Raw genomic sequence first — 24,509 nt, 5'->3', positions numbered from 1 at the left:
ATAGTTGCGACATGCACACCGTTTAATCTGTCATTGCGTCGCAAGGCAGAGTGTACACTGTGATGTGGACGAGAATCTGTGGCCATGCAAACAGCAGTGTGTGGACGACCAGGAGAGTGAGGACAGCAACCAGCTTTTTATAGACTATATATAAATTACCTGTTTGTTTGTTTTTTTGTTATATGTTTATATAACTGTATATTATGTTGTATACGACATGTTAGAAGTGGAGAACATCAACATGTAGAGAACGTCCGGTCTGTTTCAAGAAATGGGCCAGAGCAATTGAGAAGTATCTTTTATATTTTGATTGCGCTGACGAGGAAAGGAATGTGTTTGGTTTTTTTTTTATTAAAAAAAAAAAAAAAATGTTTCGGGAGAGACATGAGCTTTTGTAAGTGAACTATGGTGTTGTGCTAAACTGTAACACTGTTTTGCCAAATGACATTAGCGTTTAGATAAAGTAATTTCTTTTTAAAGAAATGAGTCAAACCAACAGAGAAAATTTCTAAGTCAAACAAACGTCACAGCCGCAGAAGTTAGGCTGCTAAATCGAGCGCCGAGGAATCGCTTATCGATTCTTCCGCCCGACTGAGCGGAGCTAACTCTGATGTGTATGCTTATACCCACTTCCAAAATGAATAACTTTTTTATTTGCACTGGATACGCCTCAGCAAACACTTGAGGTGGGATGTGGCACTGCTGTCTCTCTAACGGCGGCTGTCAACGGCAGAAAAATAAGATGTCAGATTGGTAGCTAGCAAGCTGGCTGTCGCTAACTGCTAACGCGCTGCTAAATGCTAGCTTCTGGGCTTCACGGAGTTATTTGCTATTAAGGCGTTCCCACGCCGATTCAATGTTGTCCTGAGATAAATGTCTACACATGGGATGTTTCCGTGTTGTAGGTAAGTCATCTGTTTGATAAGGATGATATTATATGGCGTAGATAAGCTGGTTTATAAATAATTGTTGACGTTAAGGTACGGCGCAGTTCATCACCTGGTACTCAGCGCTGTTTATGCTCCGCTAGCCACGTAAACTGCCACCGTTTGGTGTTGACGTAGCAGGAGCAGTTAGCTCGCCTGGCTTGTCAAGCAAGTTTAATTTTATGGAAATAAGGCGTTGGAACTCGCTGACAGCCTGTCTGATACAGCCAGGACATCCCGAAGAACGAGCTGTACCTCAGGCATGAATACTTTTGACCCAAAATGCTGTAGCTGGACCTGAACGTGCAGCTCATTGGATTCAACGTCCTGTTGCATTTAACGGATGATGAAGCGGGTCGTCTGGATGGTAGCAGGCTTAAACAGAAGGATGATGAAGCTACTTTTCGCCCTCGCTTTGATCGCCTACATTGCCTGTAAGTAAACCGGTTTGTGATACCACAGCTGTCCCTCAATGATCAGTCTGACCATTCTTGTGCTCCACCTACTGTGAAAACTCATGTGAGTAGTTAAAACTGTCACAACACTATGGGAAGTGGACATATAATGTTTTTTTGCACGAAATAAATCACCAAGTTCACTGGGCATAATCCTAATGTATAATCAATAGGAGTTAAAAACAGCATGTGGGGTTTTCTGGGTGGGTCTGTGGATACCTGATCTTTAATATATTAGTAGTTAAACAGAAATACAATTGACCACATCACCTTAATTTACAAGATTATGCGCACCCCCCCCCCCCCCCTAATTAATTAAATTAATAAATTACTGAAGTAGTCAACCATTTTCTGTGCATGACTCCTGAAAGGTATTACTATAATTACTCCATTGTTTCCTTTGAAACGGCTTGTACCTCTCCTCAAGGTCTGTGACTTCAAAATCAATGCACGTTTGAAATGCTTCCGTTGCGATCCGTTCAGTCAATCCAGCTTTTAAAGTTGCATGTCATGACAGAAATCTCACAGCGCCTGACAAAGTCCCTTTTGATTTGATGCCTCACACCACACAAAAAACAATTTTCAGAGTTGTTTTGTAGCCTTGTCATCATATTTCACAAAACATTTCTTTGCTGCTACATATGACGGTTGACCATGATTTTAAACTTAAAAATGTGTTGTCCTAATTAGGACAAAAGCAATAAGAACTGACTTCGCTCTGACTCAGAAAGCACCTGTAGCTTAATCATTAAAAGGCTAGTTTAGTACAGAGTGAGGGTTATATAAAAAAAAATACCATAATTGAACACACAAACCTTTTGAGTTCAGAAATTGTCTTAAAACCTTTAAAGGTATACTTTGCTTATTAACAATTTCAGTAATACAAATATTTCTTGTACAATACAACAACTTTGTGTTTTCTTCCCTAAAGAATTTGGGCTGAAAGGAGAAAAGCATGTCTTTATTTTGGGGTTGCTTGGCAAACAATGTTATAATACCACCTCAACTCCACCAAGGTCTTTAATGAACAATAACTAACAGTTATTGACTTGTTTTAATGAACTTTTCATGCTCATCAAACTGGAAAACTAGCAGATGCCATTGACCAGCACCAGGCAAGCTAAACAACAGAAACAGTCATTTGTTTGTTGTCAGAATACCAGTTGCTCTCTATGCATTTCTGACCGCTGCATCATGCACAAGTGACCCAACGGTTCATGAGACATTCACACAACAATGACACAATGATAAAATATGATGGCAATGCTCTTCATAATCTAAATTCATTGACTTTATGGATTTTTTTTTGTAGCAGTGCTAATTTCTTTCCACACAACTCATCAACAGGCTGTCTGTGTCCAGATTTTCTGCCTTGCCTTGTTATGGGATATAAGCCATCAGAAGGAGGTTTGTTGCTTATGCAAGAGATATCAAATGATTCAATCTAGTTTAGTTCAATGGACTTAAAATCGAGCGTGACGGATGCTTTTGATTTACTTTTGTTAAGTCACTTTTTGTGTTTGGTAAATAAGGAATCAGTTTTGTTTGTTTTTTTCATTTTGGTAATAACAAGAACTGATTTTAATATAGTTTAAATTGCAATAGAGAGAAAAGCAGATGACCAAAAACTTTTTCTTAAGAGATTCTGCAGCTGACATGCAGATATACTGGTGTTCTGTATTACATCCTGAATTGATGGACGGAATCATAGTAATGGCTCTGTGTGTGCCACCAGGCAGACAACAAGCCGCAATCAGTCACAATAACTCATTTTGAGCTGCCGTTGTTAATTGGTGGCCGCGGCTCAAATTGTTTGGCATTCATCAACAGAAATGCCAAACAACCTTTGTTTCCAGTTTCTAAAAAGCTGCTGCAGCTCAAACATCTTTCTTTCTCCTCTGTGTTCTTTGAACAAACAAGTAACATAAACCAAAATTAAACAAACAGAAAGCCAATCAAGCAAGAACGTTACAAAATCAACATTTAAAACGTCACTTAGGCTTCAACTAAACAAAGTTTTTCTTTTTAACCAATTTGTAAATCATTGTCAACATAATTCTATTGACTAGACGCACGTGTACATTTATTGTTATATATTTATAATCCACTTCTTTCCGTACCTTTTGGTTTCGTGCCCTTCGTTTTACTCTGCAGACTGAGTTCAGTCTGTCTTGGAGCTGACGATTGATGATTCTCTGTGTTCTTTATCTTCTCTCTTTCAGCTGTCTGGGGAACATATACAAACATGAGGTACAGTTTATTTATTCCCTTCCTCCTCGAGCAAAATTAATGTTCACCATAAGTCTAACAGTACCCAGAGATGGACAGATTTACTTACTTACTTATTTGATGCTCTTATTTGTCTTGACTAAAATACAGCTGATTTTAGTCTAATTTATTTAGTGACTCCCTGGGATTGAGTGGGATATTGCTTTAAAATAGTGCTGCACTTGCAGTTGTGGTTTGTTTTCTCTGCCCCTTGTGTGATTATGGCAGCCAAGAGCAAATCCACCTTTTTAAAAAAAAAAAAAAAAAAAAAAAAAAAAATCTATTTGTTGTCTTGTCTCCAGATCGTTGCAAGAGAATGACGAGATGAAGATCGAGCAGAGAATTGAGGAAGTGAGTCTAACCTGCAGGTTTTCACACAGCCGGGAGAATCTGCTGCATTTTGTCATGTTGTGTTGTTTATCTTTCGATTAACTTGTTTTTGAACGTGTGTCTTATCAAAATCTTAAGCCTGAGTTTGACCTAGTTTTTGCATTATTGGGCCAATAAATCGTTGTGCAACCGTAGGAAAATCCTATGCTCCATTGTGATTATACCAAAGGAATTTGCAGGAAAAGTGTATAAATACTTGAATAAATTAAAATGACGGTTTAAAAAATAATATTGAGTTAAAAGAGCTGATTTCGGAAAGTGCAAATTTTATCTCTTCAATTGTTTCTGTTTCATTGTCGCTGACTGCAGAGTTTGGATGCTAATTAGTATCTATCGCCTGTTTTCTTTGTAAATAAAAGGGACGGCCTAATTAAATGTCAGCGAAAAAGATCTCTTAATGCCTCCCTTTGCGTCCGAACACATCTGGGTATGTTGCGCTTCTCGCTCTATGCTTGTATGAATTCATGTGTGCGCATTAATGATTTACCTTGTGTTGCTGTTGAAGACTGCTTCTCTATTTGCCCACGTACAAATCAACCCACTCTGTGTATATTTCGCCAGTGTTTTTCATGCCATTTAAGACAAGCCGTAATATTGTCTGGTAAATTTTTTATAGACTGTTGTGCCAAGGGTTGGAGCAGATGCAAAAGCTCCATCATTTCGTAGAATGGTTGTAGATACCAGGAACCAGCTGATCTGACTCATCCTGAGAACCGTGTCTGACGTAGCTGCACATCACATAAGTGCTGTTATGAAAGGCTTACACAATTCCTTCGTAATGGTAAATTCTCAGTGTTTTGAATGAGTGGGTCATTTTTTTTCAAGGATATTTAACTCAACCTGTGGAATTACTTTAAGCAGAGTTTGGGAGCGAATCTTGAACAATGCTGTTATGGCCAGGTTAAAAAGATCTCACGTACTCCCTCGTTTCTCCAGGGTATCTGCTTTTGAAAAGGTTTTATTTTTTTTTTTACCAGGTAAATTGATTTCTACTTTAGTATCTCATATCTCTCACTTCTTGTCCGGCATTAGGCGGTGGCACCCCTCAAAGAGAAGATTCGGGATCTGGAACAAAGGTGTGCATCTTATTCTTCATGTATAAATATGTGCCAACTTGTTCTCTTTAGAATTTTTCAGGAAATGTCAAAGTGACAAAAACAGAAAATCATTGTCACTTCATTTATCTTTCTTTCTTTGTCTCAGCTTTTTCCAGAAGTACCCACCCGTAAAATTTCTTTCAGAAAAGGATCGCAAAAGAATTTTAGTATGTATTATTATTATTATTATTATTATTATTATTATTATTATTATTATTATTACCATCTTCATAATTATTATTATTATTATTATTATTATTATTACAGTATAGTATTTTTAATACATGTGTTTTTATTTTGTTTGTTTGCTTTTATTTTTGCTAGATTACTGGTGGGGCTGGTTTTGTGGGTTCCCACCTCACTGACAAGCTGATGATGGACGGCCATGAGGTGACTGTGGTGGATAACTTCTTCACGGGGAGGAAAAGGAACGTCGAGCACTGGATCGGCCATGAAAACTTTGAGCTCATCAATCACGATGTGGTGGAGCCCCTTTATATTGAGGGTGAGCAGCGAAGTTCTTGCATGTCATGTGAAAATGTAACCGAAGCAACTTTCTACTTTGGATACATTATCCAAAGTTGTAGAACCTCATGAACAACGCATTGATATTGATATAGCCCTGATAATCAGGATAATCAAAGCTCAGACCTTTAAACATTCTGTGAGCAATGAAAGCCAAATTCACTTCACTCAAATAGCCACACCAGTGTTTCCCCAGGGATTTGTTTCAGCAGCGTTGGCAGTGTTCCCTCATTCCCTCCATCCCCTGTGACATTAGAGCAGTTACAGCTTCCAGTTCCCATGAAATGATTATTATAAAACAGGAAAAAAGCATTCCAAACAGTAAGTGATAGTGAGATTTTAAGATTCTTTTTGAGTTTCATTAAGGCTGGGAAACACTGTAATACATCATATTTGCATACAAATACATATATATTCACAATGCCTTTATTCAGTTTAAAAAATATATATATTTTCAATTTTAATGTTTTTGTATTTAGGATATTTTCCCCACAAATGATGAGTTCTTGTTTTATTGAATAGAGCATCAGATGACAGCTATAAAATGTTAAAATGTTTAAACATAGGGTCATTTGGATGCCCTGTTTCTATGTGTTTGTTTTGACAGTGGACCAGATCTACCACCTGGCGTCTCCAGCCTCTCCTCCCAACTACATGTACAATCCAATTAAAACACTGAAGACCAACACCATCGGGACTCTTAACATGCTTGGTGAGTGCACACAGTCACAGCTGCTGAGTCAAGATCTGAATTTGAATTTGAACTGGATTTTTTTAATTTATTTTTTAATTTTTTTTGGTGACTTTTTCCAAACCCCTGTGTGTGTTCCAAGGTCTGGCCAAGCGTGTGGGGGCCAGACTGCTGCTGGCTTCTACTTCAGAGGTTTATGGGGGTAAGAGAGACTTTGCCCAATCATCTTTGAGTGCTCCCAACCCTCCCTCCTGATGACCATATTAAGTTTTCTCACCAGTCAAGTTGTTGCCTAATGGGCTTCTTTGGCAACTTGATAAGTGCTGGTACCATTGTGTTTTTCTCCCTTTGAGTGAGCTCGTAACCTTCACTTAGTGCCTTTTGGCTGCTGCATCACATTATGTTTTAGGACCTCGGTCACAGCAATGGGGAGCTCTTTGAAAGCTCTTTTCATTTTCAGTCACACGGGGGGACAGCTCCAGCAGAACAAAGACGTGATTTGATCAAGGTTTCATTTCAGCAGCGAAATATTTATGCCTTGCTTCTTTTTTTTCTCCTCTCCTCTTCAGAGAGCTGGCAGTTATAATAAATCAAAATCCATTCATCACACCTTCTGACAAGACAAATTACTTATACCAAACAAGAATTGACAGAAAAGAGTTTAATCCGAAGAACCAATCAGAGTGCTGCGCCGTACCTCCAGCGACCCATTAGTCTGCTTTACCCATGGAGACGGCTCGTCTAATCTCTTATGCATCAGTAAAGTGCTGAAACGCAGCAATTTTCTCCCCCTACGCGTTTTACATACATTTGAGCGCACTGAAACGTTGTCAGATGTGACACATGTCGTTACCACAGATAACAGTGACAAAGTCACCCAAGAAATGGCTTTGAAATGTATGTTGTTTTTTTTTTGCAGATCCGGAAGTGCACCCGCAGAATGAGGACTACTGGGGGCATGTGAACCCGATTGGTCCTCGAGCGTGCTACGACGAGGGCAAGCGTGTGGCTGAGACAATGTGCTACGCTTACATGAAACAGGTACTGTTGTTAACACTCATAGAAGATATTAGGTAATCATAAGAATGTTTTTTTTTTTTTTTCTCCAGCACAATAGCTAAGAGAGAAGTCTAACCGAGCACATTAATAGACTTTTAGAATTAGAAAATGTTTTGGGTGTTTTGAATTTGATTAGAGTCTTGGCTCATCAGTTTTCCTGAAATGCTGAGCAGTTGCCGGGTCGACTGCTGTGCATCAGTTAATTCATTCAATTGGAAACGCTTAGCTGCATGCAAAGGCCACGTGTGGTCGAGGTCATAACCATAAACACAGTGTGGCTCACTTACAATTGTGAGTAGAACAAAAGGTTGAAAAGAAAACCAAAACTTTATTCCTGTTATCTGTAATTGAAAAGTATAATTCAGCAACAATAAAACAGGAAAAAAAAGCGTTTCATTGGGTCCTCCACGCTGTATGTCAGTGGGTCACGTACCTATAGGTAAGTAAATCTCACAATGTTAATTAAACATGACATTGAATGGAACAAACAAAGTGTTGCAAATGTTATGTGAGTATAAAGTAAAATTTTCTGCTCTGCCCCTTAAAAAGCCTGGCGATTTTTGGCGACTGAGTTTTCTTTTTCTTTTATTCCATTCCCCCTGTGATGGTTGATTGACACCAGCCTTTGATGATCAGATATGATTGACTTCTCTTGCCTTTCCTCCAGGCAGGTGATATTTATTTATCTGCCTTGTCTTCCTCTCCTCCTCAGCTGCTCATTATTTCTTTCACACCTTCTGAGAGAATTCTTGGAAATAATCATCTTTCAGTATCGAACTGTCAGTCGCTTGCACACTGAGACGAGAATATCACACATTACATCGACTGCCCAGTCATGTAATCAAAATCCATTAACATTTCAAAACTGATGAGTGAGGGTTATGCGCCGCGTGAAAAAGCATCTTCTTCACGGCCCTATTTATACCGCGGGAAGCCGATGGCCTGAACTCTGTGATGAAATTGCATTTTAAGATGTCAGAGTCTCTGTTTTGCTATTTAAATGGTCGACACGCTTTCCACAAAGTCGCATAAAAGTTGTTTAATTATTCACAGCCGTATTTTGGATGTAAATCGAGTCGGTTAGGAGTGTCATTTCCTAGTTGCTCCTCAACCCCCGATGTTATTTGCTTTCAAAACGGCAGCGCTCATTATCTTGTAGCGCGGCACGGAAAGCAGTGCCGCAGTGACTGTTGAGCAAAGCAGCGCTTTTTCAAAATGAACGGCCCTGCCATAACGATGTTGCCCGCGTTTGAGTTGCGAGAGCACGTGTCCACTCTGCGCGCATCCTTTTTTCCTCATTAGCTTTCCCCCCCCCGCCGGCCCCGTTTCGCACGTCAACGCCTAGACTCATTCGTTTTCATCCGGTGCGCCGCGCAACACAACACACTTGCCCTGTCAAAACTGTTAATGACTCCGATCAAGCTAATCTACTGCAGGTTAACGGCGTCCGCACGCGTCCCGGGCGCCAACTGCCGAACATTGATATTCGGCTGCCAGTGGATGCACGTGTTATTTAACATTGGGCATGCATCTTTTGAAAGTCGCCCTGCGTGAGTGTACCACGCCGTCCTTCGTCCTCGCGATGAGTAGCTGTGTGACAAAAACACCCGTGGCTCCTTATCTGTTACTCTCGAAAGCCAAAGATGCTGTTCAATATCAAGTGTGAAATATTGATGGTGATGAAATATTCATGAATGAACACTGTCTTACACATGTTCTGAGAATCCAATCTTTTTTTTTGTTTTTTTTAACAGAAAAAAGCTTTCATTCTATTCTATTCGCTGGTCATTTAGTTTTGTGTAAAACTAAATATCTAAGTTTATTTTCATGGTGTTAAAGATATTTTGTCCTGGTTCTTGGTCCGTTAATGGTGTGTTATTATGTAAAACTTTTTATTTTATGCAAAAACATTTGTTTTGTCCCAAAAAAATTGAAATTACCGAAATTTAAACTAAAGATTCCACTATCAGGCTTTCTGAATTAAAAAATAAAAATCCAATTTCCACCTGTATTAATTCCCGGCAAAAACCTGAAAAGCCCAGACTGAAACCCAATTAACAGCAAAAAACAACAACAACAAAGAAAATCACTTAGACATTTTGGCTTTGATCAGATTTTCAATTATTTATTCCTCACAACACCTGAACGTGGATGTTGGATGTGTGCCTTCTATTTAGTCTCTTCCAAAGGATGAGATGCCCATGAAAAATACAACAAGCTTGTAGCCTTGTGCCGTATGAGTGAAAAACAAATGACAACCGATCAAAAGTATTGACACATCTTTTGATCTGGTGGATTTAGATAGCATTAGTTTGAACTTGGGGACAAACATTTCATAGCAAGCTAAATAATCTATTTAGCTGTTCCATTTTCATGTGTTTAGTTTGCACTTTGGACTCCACCAGAGTCGCCTGTGGGATTCATTTCCCAAGAAATGAATCCCACATTTTATAGATCTTCACAAGGCATCATATTTATCAAGGCTGAATATAGTTGATAGCATCCTGTATGCCATGCAAGTCTATGGGGTCAAAAGTCAACTTTGTCCTAGAGACATGGGGACACTTGCAGGTTCATCGGGATCCCTCAAGACACAGCCACGTCAAATTTGGGGCTTCTAGCCCATGAGGAACCCCGAAACCCTAACCCAAATTCCAGCATTAACCCTAACCCTAACCCTAATTCCAGCCTTATCGCTAACCCTAATGCCATGCAAGTCTATGGGGTCAAAAGTCAACTTTGTCCTAGAGACATGGGACCACTTGCAGGTTCATCGGGATCCCTCAAGACACAGCCACGTCAAATTTGGGGCTTCTAGCCCCAAATTTTGGGGGAAAAGTTGTCTTCCTCCAAGTTTGAGAACCACTGCCGTTTAGGTTCCAACCTCCTACTAGAGAGTGGAACCAACACCTGGCCTGGCTGGAGGCATGTGTGCCCTTTGTGACACCACAAAGGCCTGACTTCCAGAACAATGTTTTTTCAGCACAGGCTGAAGTACTGTAAAGTACAGCTGGTAAAAGACGGAACTGGACTTTTCTCATTTATTTGGAGTTCACTGACAGGGCAGCATATTACAGTCCAACATATTAATGTTGCAAGACATAAGTAATATGAATTCTGCATAATATGGGTCCTTTCCAATTCAAACAGGTCTTGACAGACTTCTTCCACTTCTGTGTATCCTCCCCTATTGGAATAGTGGTGGTTTCACACCTAATTGGTTGTAGAATCTGTGGAAATCTTCCAACAAATCCACACCCACCCCCACACACACACACACACACACACACACACACACACACACACACACACACACACACACACACACCTTCCAGGACCTCTTCATCATGTTGTCCTCATTGTGTCCTTGTCCTTTGCAAGGGCACAGATCTGCTCACGGTGCTGAATACATTTTGCATGCGATGTCCGTCAAACTCCACATTCAACACTTTAGATGGGGGGAAAAAAAACTTCCCCTTAATTTTAATGTTTTTATTCATATGATGTGGCCTACATCCTGTCTGGAATAGCACTGGGCTGTGCTGAGGGTGACTTATGAAGGCCATTGATTTTTAAAAAAGGAAGGGTTTTCTCACATGGATGGTTCTTTGTGAGCACCTGTGATACTGACGGCCTCATTAATTCTTTGTCCGAGTTTAGTTCCTTTGTATGCGTCATCACAATGCAGGTAATTCAGCTCCAGAAAGCAAGCTTGAGCAATTAACAACCTATGCAGAATGTGTTTAACGCGTGAGGGAGCATGTGATGGGAGTAATTGTGATACAATTTAAACAGAACCAAAGAGCAATCTATAAAGGATCGTCCACAAAAAGGCATATTTTCATCTAAAGAGAGTGGCTTATATACATGAACATGACAATTTTGAGTCATTGGAGAGGAAAAGGTTTTACAAAAAAAGCCATAAAAACTTCACATTACACATAATTATCACACATAATCAAGAAATTTCATATACTTATACATGTATATACTGTATGTATATATATATATATATATATACATACATACATACATGTCTATGTATATATGTACATATATGAATATATATGTATATATATACAGTATATGTATGTGTGTGTGTGTGTGTGTGTGTGTGTGTGTGTATGTATGTATGTATGTATGTGTATATATATATATATATATATATATATATATATATGTATATATGTATATATGTATATATATATGTATATATGTATATATGTATGTATATATGTATATATATGTATATATATATGTATATATGTATATATATACATGTATATGTATATATTATGAATAGTATATTTTGTAGACTCCTTATTCCAATTGTCCATTAGAATCCAATATTCAGAAACATTAAGAGCCAGAAATGTTGATTCACGATGGCTTTGCCCATAAAATCCAGGAAACTCCTAACTTAGTTTGTTTTTAAGAGAAACTTGATAGAGTAGCAAGCGAAACAGCGCAGATCTTTATTTGTTTTGTGTTTCATTAAATTAGGCGTTTGGCTTTCTGTTCCGACGTTACCAAAAGTGACGTTCTCCCATAGACGTTGTGAGAGTTCAGTGGTTTTCTGACCCAATGCTGCGCGCACGTATTTCCTGTGACGTTGCGCTGGAAGCGGTCTATAGTGTACCGTATATAATATCCAAGGCAGAAGCTTGTAATGAGGTATTTACCGTTTTGTCTGGGACTAAGTCATTTGTCTGGGACTAAATGACACGCCCAGTTGAAGTCTTAACACTTCACTGATTACAGCTGCGCTTTAATACACAATTTAATGGTCTGATGTTTAAATACCTTTAATTTACAAGCAGCTATGTGCTGCTCAGACTAACCATAGATGACGATAAATGCTACGCCGGGCTCCTTTTGTGAAGCCCCAACATTTGCAAGTATCAAATATTATTAGCGACATATGGGCGGCATATGTGCGGCTCACGCTTGATCACGCTGCTGCAGGCCATAAGCTGTTTTTCTATCTTTAAAGCTCGAAGGATCAGCTCACTTATCTTGACTTTCCATAACAAATTCATGAGAGTCCTCAAAGATCAGCGAGCTTTAATTTTCTGTGCTCGTGGAACAAATCAGCGCTGCACTTGGTGCTTCGTTTAGTACGTGCGACTAACCTGTTATTATACCCAAACAACTGGAGAAAAATGTAAAAAATACACAAATGAATAAATAAAAACGCTTGGGCTCATGTTTTTTCCTCCCCCATAGGAAGGAGTGGAGGTGAGGGTGGCGAGGATCTTCAACACCTTTGGTTCCAGGATGCACATGAACGACGGGCGAGTCGTGAGCAACTTCATCCTGCAGGCGCTGCAGGGAGAGCCGCTCACGGTACGCATGCTACGCTTCTTCTTCCTTTTCACGAGCAGTCTTCATCAGCAGGCTGGAGTAAGGACCGGTATTGTATATTTATAGATGCACCTCTGTCACGCCGTCGTGACATCGTGCCGTAATCCACTTCTGAGAGCACTTGTGTTTGATTTTAACACCTCTTGAGCGGCCTCAGCCAGATGCTGGTTTGTTTCATATTCGTAGGTCTTAAATAAGGGAGTCTTTATTAAGGGAAAACAACAAAATGATTATGAATCCAAAGCAGTTCCTTCTTCCCACCTTGAGTAATCATGCTGTTGTTGCTGTTGCAGGTGTACGGCACTGGCTCCCAAACAAGAGCTTTTCAGTATGTGAGGTAAGATTGCAAAATCAGTTTAATTTATTTCTCTTATTAGTTGCAAAAAGACTAATTTATTTAGTTCAGATCCCACTAATATAATCACCCACTAAGCGGAGACTTTGTGTAATTGCCTCCCTTTTCGGGGGAACTGGCGAAAGCAAAATGATTTTTTCTTTTCTCCGCGGTTTAATGTTTATCAAAGTGCGCATGCTCATTTTTCTGTTTGTTGACGTGTAAGAATTTTAAACACGGTGCGCAGTCGCCGCCTTAACTTGGACTTTGATGCTGATAATTAAATACCAGCAGTTGGACGTCTTTCCTCCTGAAAGAACAGATACAGGAATATGTAGCTGGCTTTTTTTTTTTTTTTTAAAAAAACACATGTTTATTGGTGTTTGTGCTGGTGGTGATGAGATTAATTGAATCATTTGAAGCTGAAAGATCAGACACAGTGAGCATTTGATGCGACTCGTATCTCCTCCAAACACTCACCTGCTGTTTGACCTTAGTGCCTTATAAACATCTAACGCCCAAGGTCTTCGGGGACGCCGTCCTTCGATGTGATGATTTGGCAGGCATACAAAATTAGGGAGACGTTATTAAAGGTCCCGCATTGCACAGAATGTTCACATCTTTATTTTTCATCCCAACTGAGCACCCATCTAGGAATAATTACCCAAAAATAAAAACCTCTGTGGATCTTCCAGAAAACAGTTCCTGGTCAAACCGGCGCCTTGTTGTGTTCCACTTGTCAGGAGGAATGTTTAAAAGAACAAAGACATGCCAACCATGAGATGTGTTGATGAACTGCTGTTTTAGGGGGCACTTTCTGCATAGTAGAGCAAAATACATCTGATTTATTTCCGAAAATGTCATTGAAGGGCTAAAAAGCATTGGAAAATCATATGGGACCTTTAGCTTGCTCGTGAAAGTCAGCGGTTGCGGCGTTTGCTTGCTTCATCTTTGCAGTTGCACAACGACGCCGCGCGAGTTGACTCAACCGCACGCGTCGGCCGGTAAACTTTCCCTCATGTCAGAACATGTCATTCATCTGCTGCAAACCAGACACGGAATAAATACTCTTCTGACTGAAAAGAAGAGACAAACTACTTCCATTCTCTCTTTGGAGTTAATGTACTTGAAATGGGCGTCGGGAGTGTAAAAGCAGCCTGACGTACAGAGTAGTGAGCCTGGAACACTGATGGCTTATTGTGGGTCAGGTGCGGAATAAGCAGACGGTGTGAAATGTTTCACAATGTGATGGATGTGAACATTGTGCTGAAGGAAGAAAACACGAAACAGTGGGGAAAGAACAGATTATTTTCCTTTGAAATAGCTCTGCGGTGCTTTTCATCGGCGGAAATGAATTGTAATTTTGGCGGCAGCCTCTTTGTACAAGTGCGAAATGAAGGGAGAGGTGAAAGAGGGCTTCTTTTCTTGAAAAAAAATAGGTGTTGGAAAAATTCCAAGGCAATGGCACAAAATGTGAAGCTGTGTAAAGTTGCACAAGGGCATCGCCCACTACACCACTGATTGATCCATTGAAAAACGTACTGAGAGAGGTCATTTTGTAGAAATTAATTAATTTTTTTATGCTCAGAACTCAAAGTGGTGCTTTTATTTTAAGTTATTATTGCCATTAGCATGTATTTCTTCACCAGACTCTGTTGTGTAAATTTTGCAATCCAAAGAGGTTTTTGTGCATTTTATTCAAGCCTGAAGGTACAGGTTCAAACCATCATGGCAGAGTCTGTGGAGGAGCGCACGCACGTGTTGGGTGCGCTCCTCTATAGGTGTTTCACAGAAAAGGAAGAATACTAGTCACATAAAAGTTTTACCTTATTTGGTGTCAGTTGTACAACAGTGGAATAACAGGACAAGGTTCAACAGGCGCTATTCTCAGAGCTTGTTGCCGTGCAGATTATCATGCGTGTGCAGTGGATAACAGGATGCATGACGTTTTAACCTGCGCACCTTTCTGCTGCAGGAGTTATTATCACAGATGAAATGCTTTTAACAACTCTCAGACGATGACTGAGGTCAGATTGTCAATTAGGTGACGAGCAAAGAAATGGGACACGACTGAAGGAGACACAAATATGATTTGTTATTCAAAGAAATGAAGGGGCGTGTTTCAACAAAGTCATTTGATGTCTTCAGTATCCGCCTGCAGTGTAGAAAACAAACATTGCATGAGAAGGTGTGTCCAAACTTTTGACTGGTAGTGTACATAAAAGACATAAAGCAGTAATGATGGTCATACGTCTTAATACACTTTCATCGAGCTTTGCGAGGGAATGTGCGAGTTCGTTCCGTACATGAGAGCGGAACTGCACATCTCCTGCTTTTTGCTTCTGGCTGTTCCCCTCAGGGGCGGGCGGCCACAGCCAATCGTCCGCCTCCATCTGTATCCGCCCCCCTGCGTCTTCTTCTCTCACACCGACTAACTTCATGTCCTCTCCCACTACGTCCATAAATCTCCTTATTTTGCTCATCCTCCTCCTCCTGACCTCCCGCCTGCCAGTGGCGACCTCAGCATCCCTCCATCCCTATGTTCACCGTCCTTCCTCTGTCCATGTCCAACATCTAACATGCTCTGTCCCTCTGTTGTGCTCACATCCATCATGGTCACTCCAAAAGAGAAGCTTCCCCCCCACCCCCTAATTCCCTCTTCAGCTCAGCCTCTCGTCTTCTCTTTTAATAGCTGCGTTTCCATTGCAGTTTTTCTCAAAATAAAAGCGAAATTTCAAAAGTTTCAGCAAAGTACAATTGCGATTTGCAGGTGTTTCCATTGAATGCTGTCCAGAATGGCTGTTCTGTTTTTCTCTTTGATTACTTGTAAAAAATGTTCCGTCTCCTCCTCCTCACTCGAATGGAACTGGTCACGTGACCCCGTACGTCACGTCCATACTTCTGTATCGATGCGTCTAAAAAGCACCTCATGAGAGCGTTAAAACCTTTTAGTGATATTTTAGAGGTTTTTCGAAGTTTAGGTTTTTCCATTACCAATTTTTTTTATTGTGATATTTAGGTTACTCTAGAATTCTAGGGGTAATGGAAATGCAGCCAGTGTCTCTAAACCATCGCTAAACATCACTGATCTCACCACCGTGTAATCTGAATAAAGCAAAGGAAACCTTCCTTCACAGTCGTTAGGGGTGATTTCCATATCAAGGGCTTGACGCAACTACAATAATTCAATTAGCTTTGTCAATCAAACTGTGTGCAAATGATGCCGGGGGGAATGAGTTTACGCTTTGACGTGATTTGCCATCCAGAGGGCTCCACGGCGCTCAGATTGTCGGCATCAACATTTTCTGGTGAATGCGCGGCGCAGCCAAAGAGTCTGTCAATAAAACAACAACAAACAGAGCTGCAGTAAAAAAATAAAAAGGCTCGTATTTGGTGGTTAAAAGTTGCTCTCAATCAGATTTCTTCATCCATTTATTGCGCCGCTTCACTCGCAAGCCGCTATATTGCCGAGCTCACGAGCAAAGCGTTAATCACAAGACCCAACCGATCGACAAAGAGAAACTATCTGTTAAACTATCTGAAACTTACTGTTAATCATCAGATTTGATTGATTTTATTGACTGGTGCTGGCAAAAAGTCTTTGCTCATTTGGAGTCTTCACACTAAGCTGTGTGTGTGTGTGTGTGTGTGTGTGTGTGTGTGTGTGTGTGTGTGTGTGTGTGTGTGTGTGTGTGTGTGTGTGTGTGTGTGTGTGTGTGTGTCAGTCCTTGGCTTCCTGTCAAAGCCCCTTTTGCTTTTGCACCGTCAACTTAAAACAAACAAAACGACACCATTCTGCCTTTGATTTAAAAAAAAAAAAGAAAAGAAAAGGAAAAAAAAGCGAAAATGAAATTGATGACGTCGTCCAATCAGGCAGTTAATTGAAAAGATAGTTGAGAGATTAGTCAGAGTTGTTCAAATCATCGTTAGTCGCGCGCCAGATCCCCGTCGATTCTCGGCGTCGGGGGAGCTGGCGCTCTCGTCCCCTCGGCGCCGTGATTGATGGGGAAGAAGCTCTGAGCCGCCGCCTCATTTCCATGTGTCCACAGTCAGCCGAGCTGCTTTGCATCGTCCACCCATTGTGGCTGCATGTGGCTGCGTATAATTCAGGGCATGAAGCCCTGTGTACACACACACACACACACACACACCGCAAACACACGTATCTACGCATTTCCCCCTTTGGTGGATTTTGTGTGTGTGTGTGTGTGTGTGTGTGTGTGTGTGTGTGTGTGTGTTTACAGTTTTAAAAGGGATTAGTCTGAACTGCATTGGTCCTTATTGTGCATCCTGCTCATTCGCCAACATATGAAACCATGCACAATTCATTATTGATCCTTATCATTTCCCTCCTGCCTTACCATCCCTCAGACTTTAACACAAGCCCTGCTAAAACATCTCGAAGACGCAGTTTAAATTAAAATATTTTTTTTTTGTGTGTGTTAATCTGTTAATATAAACTGGAATGTACCACTCATGGCATTATTGTTATGTGAACAACTGCAAATTTGACATTTTGGGGAAAACACATATTTTATGAATAAGGGGTGTGGGGGGGTCTAAATGTATACATATGCATGTGACTCCCCCTGGTCTGCTCTTTGACCTGCAGGTGAGGTCGTCTGTCACTTACCTGTCACCTTCACTTGGACATTATTTGTGTTAGCACCTGTGGCTGCATCACCGGTGCAGCTATTAAGAATTATTTGCATTGTCACAGTCACAGAATCCCTCAGGCTCAGTTATGAAAACTTGATCTTTGGATTTTTTTTTTTTTTTTTTTCACTTGAAAGGATGGTTGAATTTGAAAGCTCTTCCACTTGCTAACCAGAAATGTATCTTAAAAATGATAAAAAAAAAAAAAATGATATTTATTTATTCATTTGGACCGACCTGGTCTTCTGGACACTCGCTTGACGTAAACAACCATCAGTGTCAGCAAGCTGCAGCAACACAATGCAATATAATAACCACATTGTTATGTTTATCACTCAACCTTGGAGGAGGACACAACACACTCTCTATGGTACTGTCTGCGCGCACGTGCACGTGCACGTGTACGTGGCTGGCGAGCCTCTCGACAAAAAACAGCCGACACTATTTTAATGTTCAACATTTATTTATTTTTTTCTTAAACGGAAATTGTTTTGGCATCAATGGTGAGGAATTGCACCTGATGCAATTTTCTCCTCGGAATTGAATTCACACAAGTGGCCGAATTGAATTACATGCGCAGACTGTAACATGTTAGTGGAGATAACAGTGTTGTTGTCGTCCCTGCGAGGTGTGGCTGCACGCGGCGATGCGCTCTTCTGTTCTGTGCGGGGGCGCGACACACAACTAAAACAACTGTGTGTGTGTGTGTGTGTGTGTGTGTGTGTGTGTGTGTGCTCCACAGTGACCTGGTGAACGGCCTGGTGCTGCTCATGAACAGCAACATCAGCAGTCCCGTCAATTTGGTGAGTTTTACAACCAGGGGTGGGCAAACATTTCGACCCGTGGGCCACAATGGCTTGTAAGATTCGACAGAGGGGGCCGGAGCAGGAGCAGATGGATGGAGTGTTTTAGTGACCCACCTCATAGGAGGAAACAAATACATCATGGGATATGCAGAAAACATGTGCTTTAATGTCTATTAAAAATCAACAGAAGCCTTATAACAAAGTGTCTGCCTTTGAAGCCCTATGGTATTTAGCTCTTTATTGAAATGACACTTAAAACAGTGGGCCAGATTAAAAAGCTTAACGGGCCACAGTTTACCCACACCTGCTCTAACTGCAGGTTTGATTGACGCTGGATTTTAAACACCCATCAGTAAAAGTCAGCCCTCCCCCAAAAAAAAGTTTTCCACATTTTTTTGTGTGTGTGTTTTATGTAGTTGTATTGATTGTATCTCTGTTGGCACCCCATCACTCGTCTCGAAACGTGCCCGCTCTCGGTGGGACAGAACCGCTGAGGAGTCCAACTCCTCCAAATTTGCCTCCCGCTGAACTACAGTCGATTCTCCCGTCGGCATCGACTCTAGTTGTCTGTGTTGTTCAGAGGGGGCGGGGATTTGGGGGGGTTGGGGGGGGGGGGCTGGATCTTTCAGCTCTGACAATAACAAGAAACAGACGAGACGTACAGCCGCTTTTGTGTTTCACTCCTCCAGCAATATAAGGAGCTGGCTGGACCATACGCAGGCCCTCACTTCCTGGCTGAGCGATGACATCCCTGTTCCCCAGCCAGGACTGTTTTGCGGGTCCGCCAACGTTGTTTGCTTCGTTCATGACTTGACTTGGGTTCAGGGCAGGACAGTTGGCTGCCGTCCCAGTCTCTCCACTGCCACAGTCTGGAGGTCGTTTGTGGGTAATTGGAGGGTGAAGTCGGGTCCCAGACTGAGGGGAACGTTGGATTGTCGATGGCTGCGGTGGTGGAGATGCAGGCACCCACCACTCGCTGTTACTCAGTGCTTAACAACAGCTGCGTTTCCTTGACGGTTTTTCCCAAAATAAAAGCGATATTTCTAAAATTGCAATTCGCAGGTGTTTCCGTTGAATGGAGTCAAGTGCTCGTAAAATCTCGTCTTACTGACACTTCTCCTCGGTCCAAACAGAATGCGGTCACATGACCACGTACGTCGTGTCCGGTGACACGTAAAGGCGAAAAAAGTGTTTCCATGACACTTCTGCAATATACCTCTGTATCGATACTTCTGAAAAACCACCTCATGAGAGCGTCAAAACCTTTTAGCCGTATTTAAGAGGTTTTCCAAAGTTGAGGTGTTTCCATGACCAGGTTTTTATTGCGAAATTTAGGTTTTTGTGCAATTCTCGGGGTAATGGAAACGCAGCTAGTGATTTCCTCTGTAATTTACAGCAGGTGTTATGCTAATCAGTTTTTTTTGTTTGTTTGTTTTTTGTAATAGGAAGGAGATTTGCTAAATTTTAGTTGACACCACACCCACTTTTCAGATGCGCCAGTGGGAGTTCGGCCTGATCGGATCTAACCGCAGCCCCTAACGCAGAAAGTTCCAAACTTTTTGGGGCGAGAAACATGAGTCACCATCCACTTTTTCAAGCGTCCTAGAAATTGGTTTATCTCTGAGTTCATGACACGATGTTGATGGGAAGAAGAGGCAGTTCCGAAGCCTGAGGGGGGGAAGCGAGAAGCGGCATCTGGACACTCTTCATCCAGCACATGCTACACTTTATCTGAAATTTCATCTCTAAAGAGCAGCGTCTATTTATGTTATGGAAACTCAATTATGGTGGGCGGAGCGGGGGGGGGGGGGGGGGGGGCTAATATGAACTTTATTCAGAGATCTCTGTACGTCCCTGCTGCTAAACAGACACTCGAGTATTAAACAGGTTAAATTCTGCCGCAACTCTGCCGAGTCCCAAAGCACAAACTACCCCACCCCCACCCCCCCGCGCCCCCGGTTGTTTATCCTGATAGCTACACAGCTGACGCCCCTCCTCCTCCCAACGGGTCACGGCATCGCAGCAGCTGGAAAAAAGAGAAGAAAGAAAAAAGCCTCTGATGGAGCTGTTCTGAACTGTGATTACAGGGGAACCCAGAGGAACACACCATATTGGAGTTCGCCCAGCTCATCAAGAGCCTTGTCGGTAAGATCGATACGGATCGCCGTCGCTCTGTGTGCCTTCGCCCACTTTGTCTGTCCCACTTTGTATTCGCCCGCACGGGCCCCTCGCAACGCAAACACTTTAACCGAAAATTTCTAAGAGTGGATTTCTCTGGTTGTTTCTCCTTCTTCTTCTTCTTCTTCTTCTTCTTCTTCTTCTTCTTCCAACATTTTGGGGCAAGGATTTACTTTGGTGGCAGCCGCGCACGAGGCAGAGCAAAGCTGCGATGTGGGTCAGGGGAAGGGAGGGTGTTTGGGAACCATGCACCTGCCTTAACACAAGTGTGCAGGAGGACGCCGAGATGCCACAGAAAATGGAAAGTGTCAAAAAAAAACATTCCCCCGGTGTCTCTCGCTCTCTCTCTCTCTCTCCCCCTCTCTTTCTCTCTCTCTCGCTTGCTCGCTCTCTCGCTCGCTCTCTCCCCCTGCCTGACACAGAAGTGAAAAATGCTGCTGGAATGCATAGAAATGCTGAAAAAAATTCTTCAAAAAAGGGGACAGCTGTCGTTATTTTAAAGATCTTGTACTTTTTCTTTTTTTTTTTTTTTACGAAAATATTCAGTTTCAGACATTTTGATCTATCTGTTTATTTATTTTACCCCCTTCAAAGCGAGCATAGCTACGAGCTGGGATCGCAGCGTCGGGGTCAGCGCGGCCGTACCCATCGATCGCTAACGTTAACAGTGCAGCAAAGATAACAAACCTATAGGGCTCCTCTGTGAGTTTTGATTCTTGGAATGTGGTTTGAAAAAATGAGACCCACCGGGGATGTCTGGGCCGAGTCAAAACAAACACAACGTCAGGCACCGGATGAAAACAGCTTAGGTAACATGGAGGTCTGAGTCACGGCCGCGCCCGTCCTTGAGCTAAATGGCGGCTGACTCGCGGCCCGACCTCCGTAGCCTCGCCGACTCGCTATTTGCTCAGGTCACATGCAGACAATTCCCCCCCGACGCACGTGTGACCGAGCACGTTGCCCGACGTCGCCCCCAGACAGATTACCCTGCTTTTGTCTCGTCTCGGGAGTTCACGTGTGAACGGCGCTCCTCGTTCAACACCGCCTCTCCTCGGTCGCAGCCGCGCTCCTGTCGTTCCGGCTGCCTGTCGGCACAATTAAGTCACGGGTGTTTATCAACGCACTCCTTCTCGCAGGAGCAGAAACAAACTTTGTTTTTGTTTGTTTTTTCTATCGAGTGAAGCGCAAAAAAAAGGGGGAAAGAAAAACAACACAATTTCTGTTCTCCTGCGAACGGCGACTCGCTGTGACACGAGCCGCGCCACAGTGCAGAGAAATGCAATTATTGTTTACATGTAGACAGGGAGAAACGTTCTCTCCCAATGTTCCCTGCGTTGTTTCTGAAATAGATTAAATAAAATACCACGCAGGGTTATGATAAAAAACAAATCTCCAGAGTCAAAGTGAATTCTGACGGTCATTACTTACGGTCCAGCGCTGACTCCAGCGCTGACGAGCTGCTCCCTGCCCGCAGTTCTGCTCTTTTCACTCAAGGTTTGTTGGGTTCTACCTGGATTATTTTTTTTTTTATCACGACCAGGGGCAAACTTGATGCGTTTCTCGCTGTATGTAAACGCCTGACTATCGGTTTTCACGTGCACGCAGTGAGCCGCAGTCAGATCCAGTTCCTCCCAGAGGCCCAGGACGACCCCCAGAGGAGACGACCCGACATCCGCAAGGCCAAAATGTTGCTGGGCTGGGAGCCGGTGGTACGAGCGACACCCAACATGATCACTGAACAATTGGGAGGGGCTTCCTGCAAACATTTCTGCAGATTGCTATCAAATATTATCATTTAAACAATTAAAACTTAGGAACTACAAGTCTTAAAAAAAAAATACAAGCATTACTTGGTAACTTATTTTAATATTGTAGATGTAATGTTGAAATGAAGCTCCAAAATCATTTGATGACAGTGTGTGAAGCTATGATTTATTCTAGCAATGTATTTTTTCCTATTTGTTTTATCTAAATTAGGCCTTTGAATAAAAAGAAAATATAGAAAAATTTAAAAGAAATTAACTTGACTTGGCTCAGCTGGAATTAGGCACATGAATCACCTTAGCATTGAAATACCTTCAGTTAAAGATCATATCTAGTGTGTGTGTGTGTGTGTGTGTGTGTGTGTGTGTGTGTGTGTGTGTGTGTGTGTGTGTGTGTGTGTGTGTGTGTGTGTGTGTGTGTGTGTGTGTGTGTGTGTGTATACATATATGTTTATGTATATCTAAATGTATTGTATATATATATATATATATATATATATATATATGTGTGTGTATATAAGTATGTATATATATGTATATGTGTGTGCATATATATGTATATATGTGTGCGTCTAAAGGAAAAAATAGTGCAACAGTCAATCAATCAATTGAATGCAGCAGCTAAGAGCTGATGTAGTTGCTCACCCCTCCAGGAGAGGGTGCTGCAGTCCTGACGTCCTCAGACGTCGAGGCACGTTACTGAGGTTTCCACCCTTCCATATAATCACAGAACACTGCGGCATAAGCTGAATACTGAATTTTGTAAATATATATACTGCATATATAACTATAGTGTGTGTGTGTGTGTGTGTGTGTGTGTGTGTGTGTGTGTGTGTGTGTGTGTGTGTGTGTGTGTGTGTGAAACCAAGCCCCTCCTCGGAGTCTTTTGCGACTGTCCTTGTGACTTCCTCTCACAATAGCGTGACGTCTCTGCAGGCAAGGCACGCAAACGCAATCGACTTCGATAAAGACAGCATTGTGCTTAAAGACTAATATTTCCACTGAATGGAGCCAGTTGTCGTTCTCCTTCTCGAGTCTGTGTTTCAGTCTGTGTGTGTTTTTTTTGTTTGTTTTTGTTTTGTCTAAGCGCCTGACGTGGTGATGTTGTGTGTCGACAGGTGCCTCTGGAGGAGGGATTGAACAAAACCATCCAGTACTTCAGCCGAGAGCTGGAGCACCAGGCCAACAACCAGTACATCCCCAAGCCCAAAGCTGCCCGCATGAAGAAAGGACGGCCCAGACACAACTGAGTGTCGCCGCGGACTCTTTTCCAAAATGCTAATGCGGACGTTTCTCGAAGCCGCTGAGGACGAGCCAAGAGCGCCGCTCTGAAGATGCAGTGTTGAGCAAAGCTCAGTGGGACTGGTGGTTTTGCTTGTTTTTCTTTTTAATTCGTTCGTCTTTTTGAAGAAGAGACTTTTTTTTTTTTTTCTCCAGACAGTTTCTGGGAGAAAAAAAAATAGCGTTGCCTTGTCGTGGAGCTGCAGCTGCTGTTTGGTATGCGCTTCCACACCTGAGCTCGCGTTGCTTTTGGCGGACGAGCCCGAATCAGAGAAAGTTTGTCCATGCGGGGTGTCCCGAATCCCAGCGCGCCTTTTTTTCTTTTTTTTTCTTGTGAATTTGTGCTTTTTTTGCTATTTAAATCACAGACTTGATGAGAGATACAGATCATATTATACTTCAGTACGCGTCTGTTTAATCAGTGTAATGGTGTGTCCTCCGCAGAGACGAGTGACCTGACTTCCTGTTTGTCCCACTGTACCGTTTGTCCTCTCAGTGGCCATCAACACCCGTCGGTAGCTCCCACAGTTTCACTGCAGGAGTCAGCGAGAAAAAGTCTTCTTTCAAAGACTGTGAGGAGCATCACTGTGTTTTTACCAGGGACACCACCGTGTTTCTGCTTTTGTGAAACCTTTTACGTCAGGATGTGCTTTATGGATTTCAAATGATGTTATTTTAATAAAATATTTTGGGTATTATATAAAACAAATTGGGAA

The 24,509-nt window shown here is 42.0% G+C and overlaps 1 protein-coding gene across 4 annotated transcripts; it reads left to right on the top strand.

The window, feature by feature from the left end:
- Positions 1-543: 543 nt before the first annotated feature.
- Positions 544-24,502, top strand: uxs1 (UDP-glucuronate decarboxylase 1). 4 transcript variants are annotated; one of them, XM_076040329.1, is made up of 17 exons: positions 544-905; positions 1,218-1,360; positions 2,729-2,788; positions 3,604-3,631; positions 3,952-4,000; positions 5,072-5,115; positions 5,243-5,303; positions 5,461-5,641; positions 6,269-6,373; positions 6,495-6,554; positions 7,272-7,393; positions 12,638-12,757; positions 13,069-13,112; positions 18,508-18,568; positions 20,659-20,716; positions 22,355-22,458; positions 23,631-24,502. In XM_076040329.1, exons 2-17 carry the CDS (start codon positions 1,270-1,272, stop codon positions 23,760-23,762), a joined length of 1,320 nt encoding a protein of 439 aa, XP_075896444.1. In that variant the 5' UTR covers positions 544-905; positions 1,218-1,269; the 3' UTR covers positions 23,763-24,502. The 4 variants fall into 4 exon arrangements, with proteins under 4 accessions (XP_075896444.1, XP_075896443.1, XP_075896442.1 ...); XM_076040328.1 differs by having other exon boundaries at positions 1,154-1,360; XM_076040327.1 differs by having other exon boundaries at positions 544-1,360.
- Positions 24,503-24,509: the final 7 nt, after the last annotated feature.

Source organism: Nelusetta ayraudi, unplaced genomic scaffold (genome assembly GCF_046127955.1).
Source record: "Nelusetta ayraudi isolate G7.1 ecotype Tasmania unplaced genomic scaffold, CSIRO-AGI_Nayr_v1 ptg000060l, whole genome shotgun sequence".
NCBI lineage: Eukaryota > Metazoa > Chordata > Actinopteri > Tetraodontiformes > Monacanthidae > Nelusetta > Nelusetta ayraudi.
This window is presented reverse-complemented; position numbering and strand designations above follow the sequence as displayed.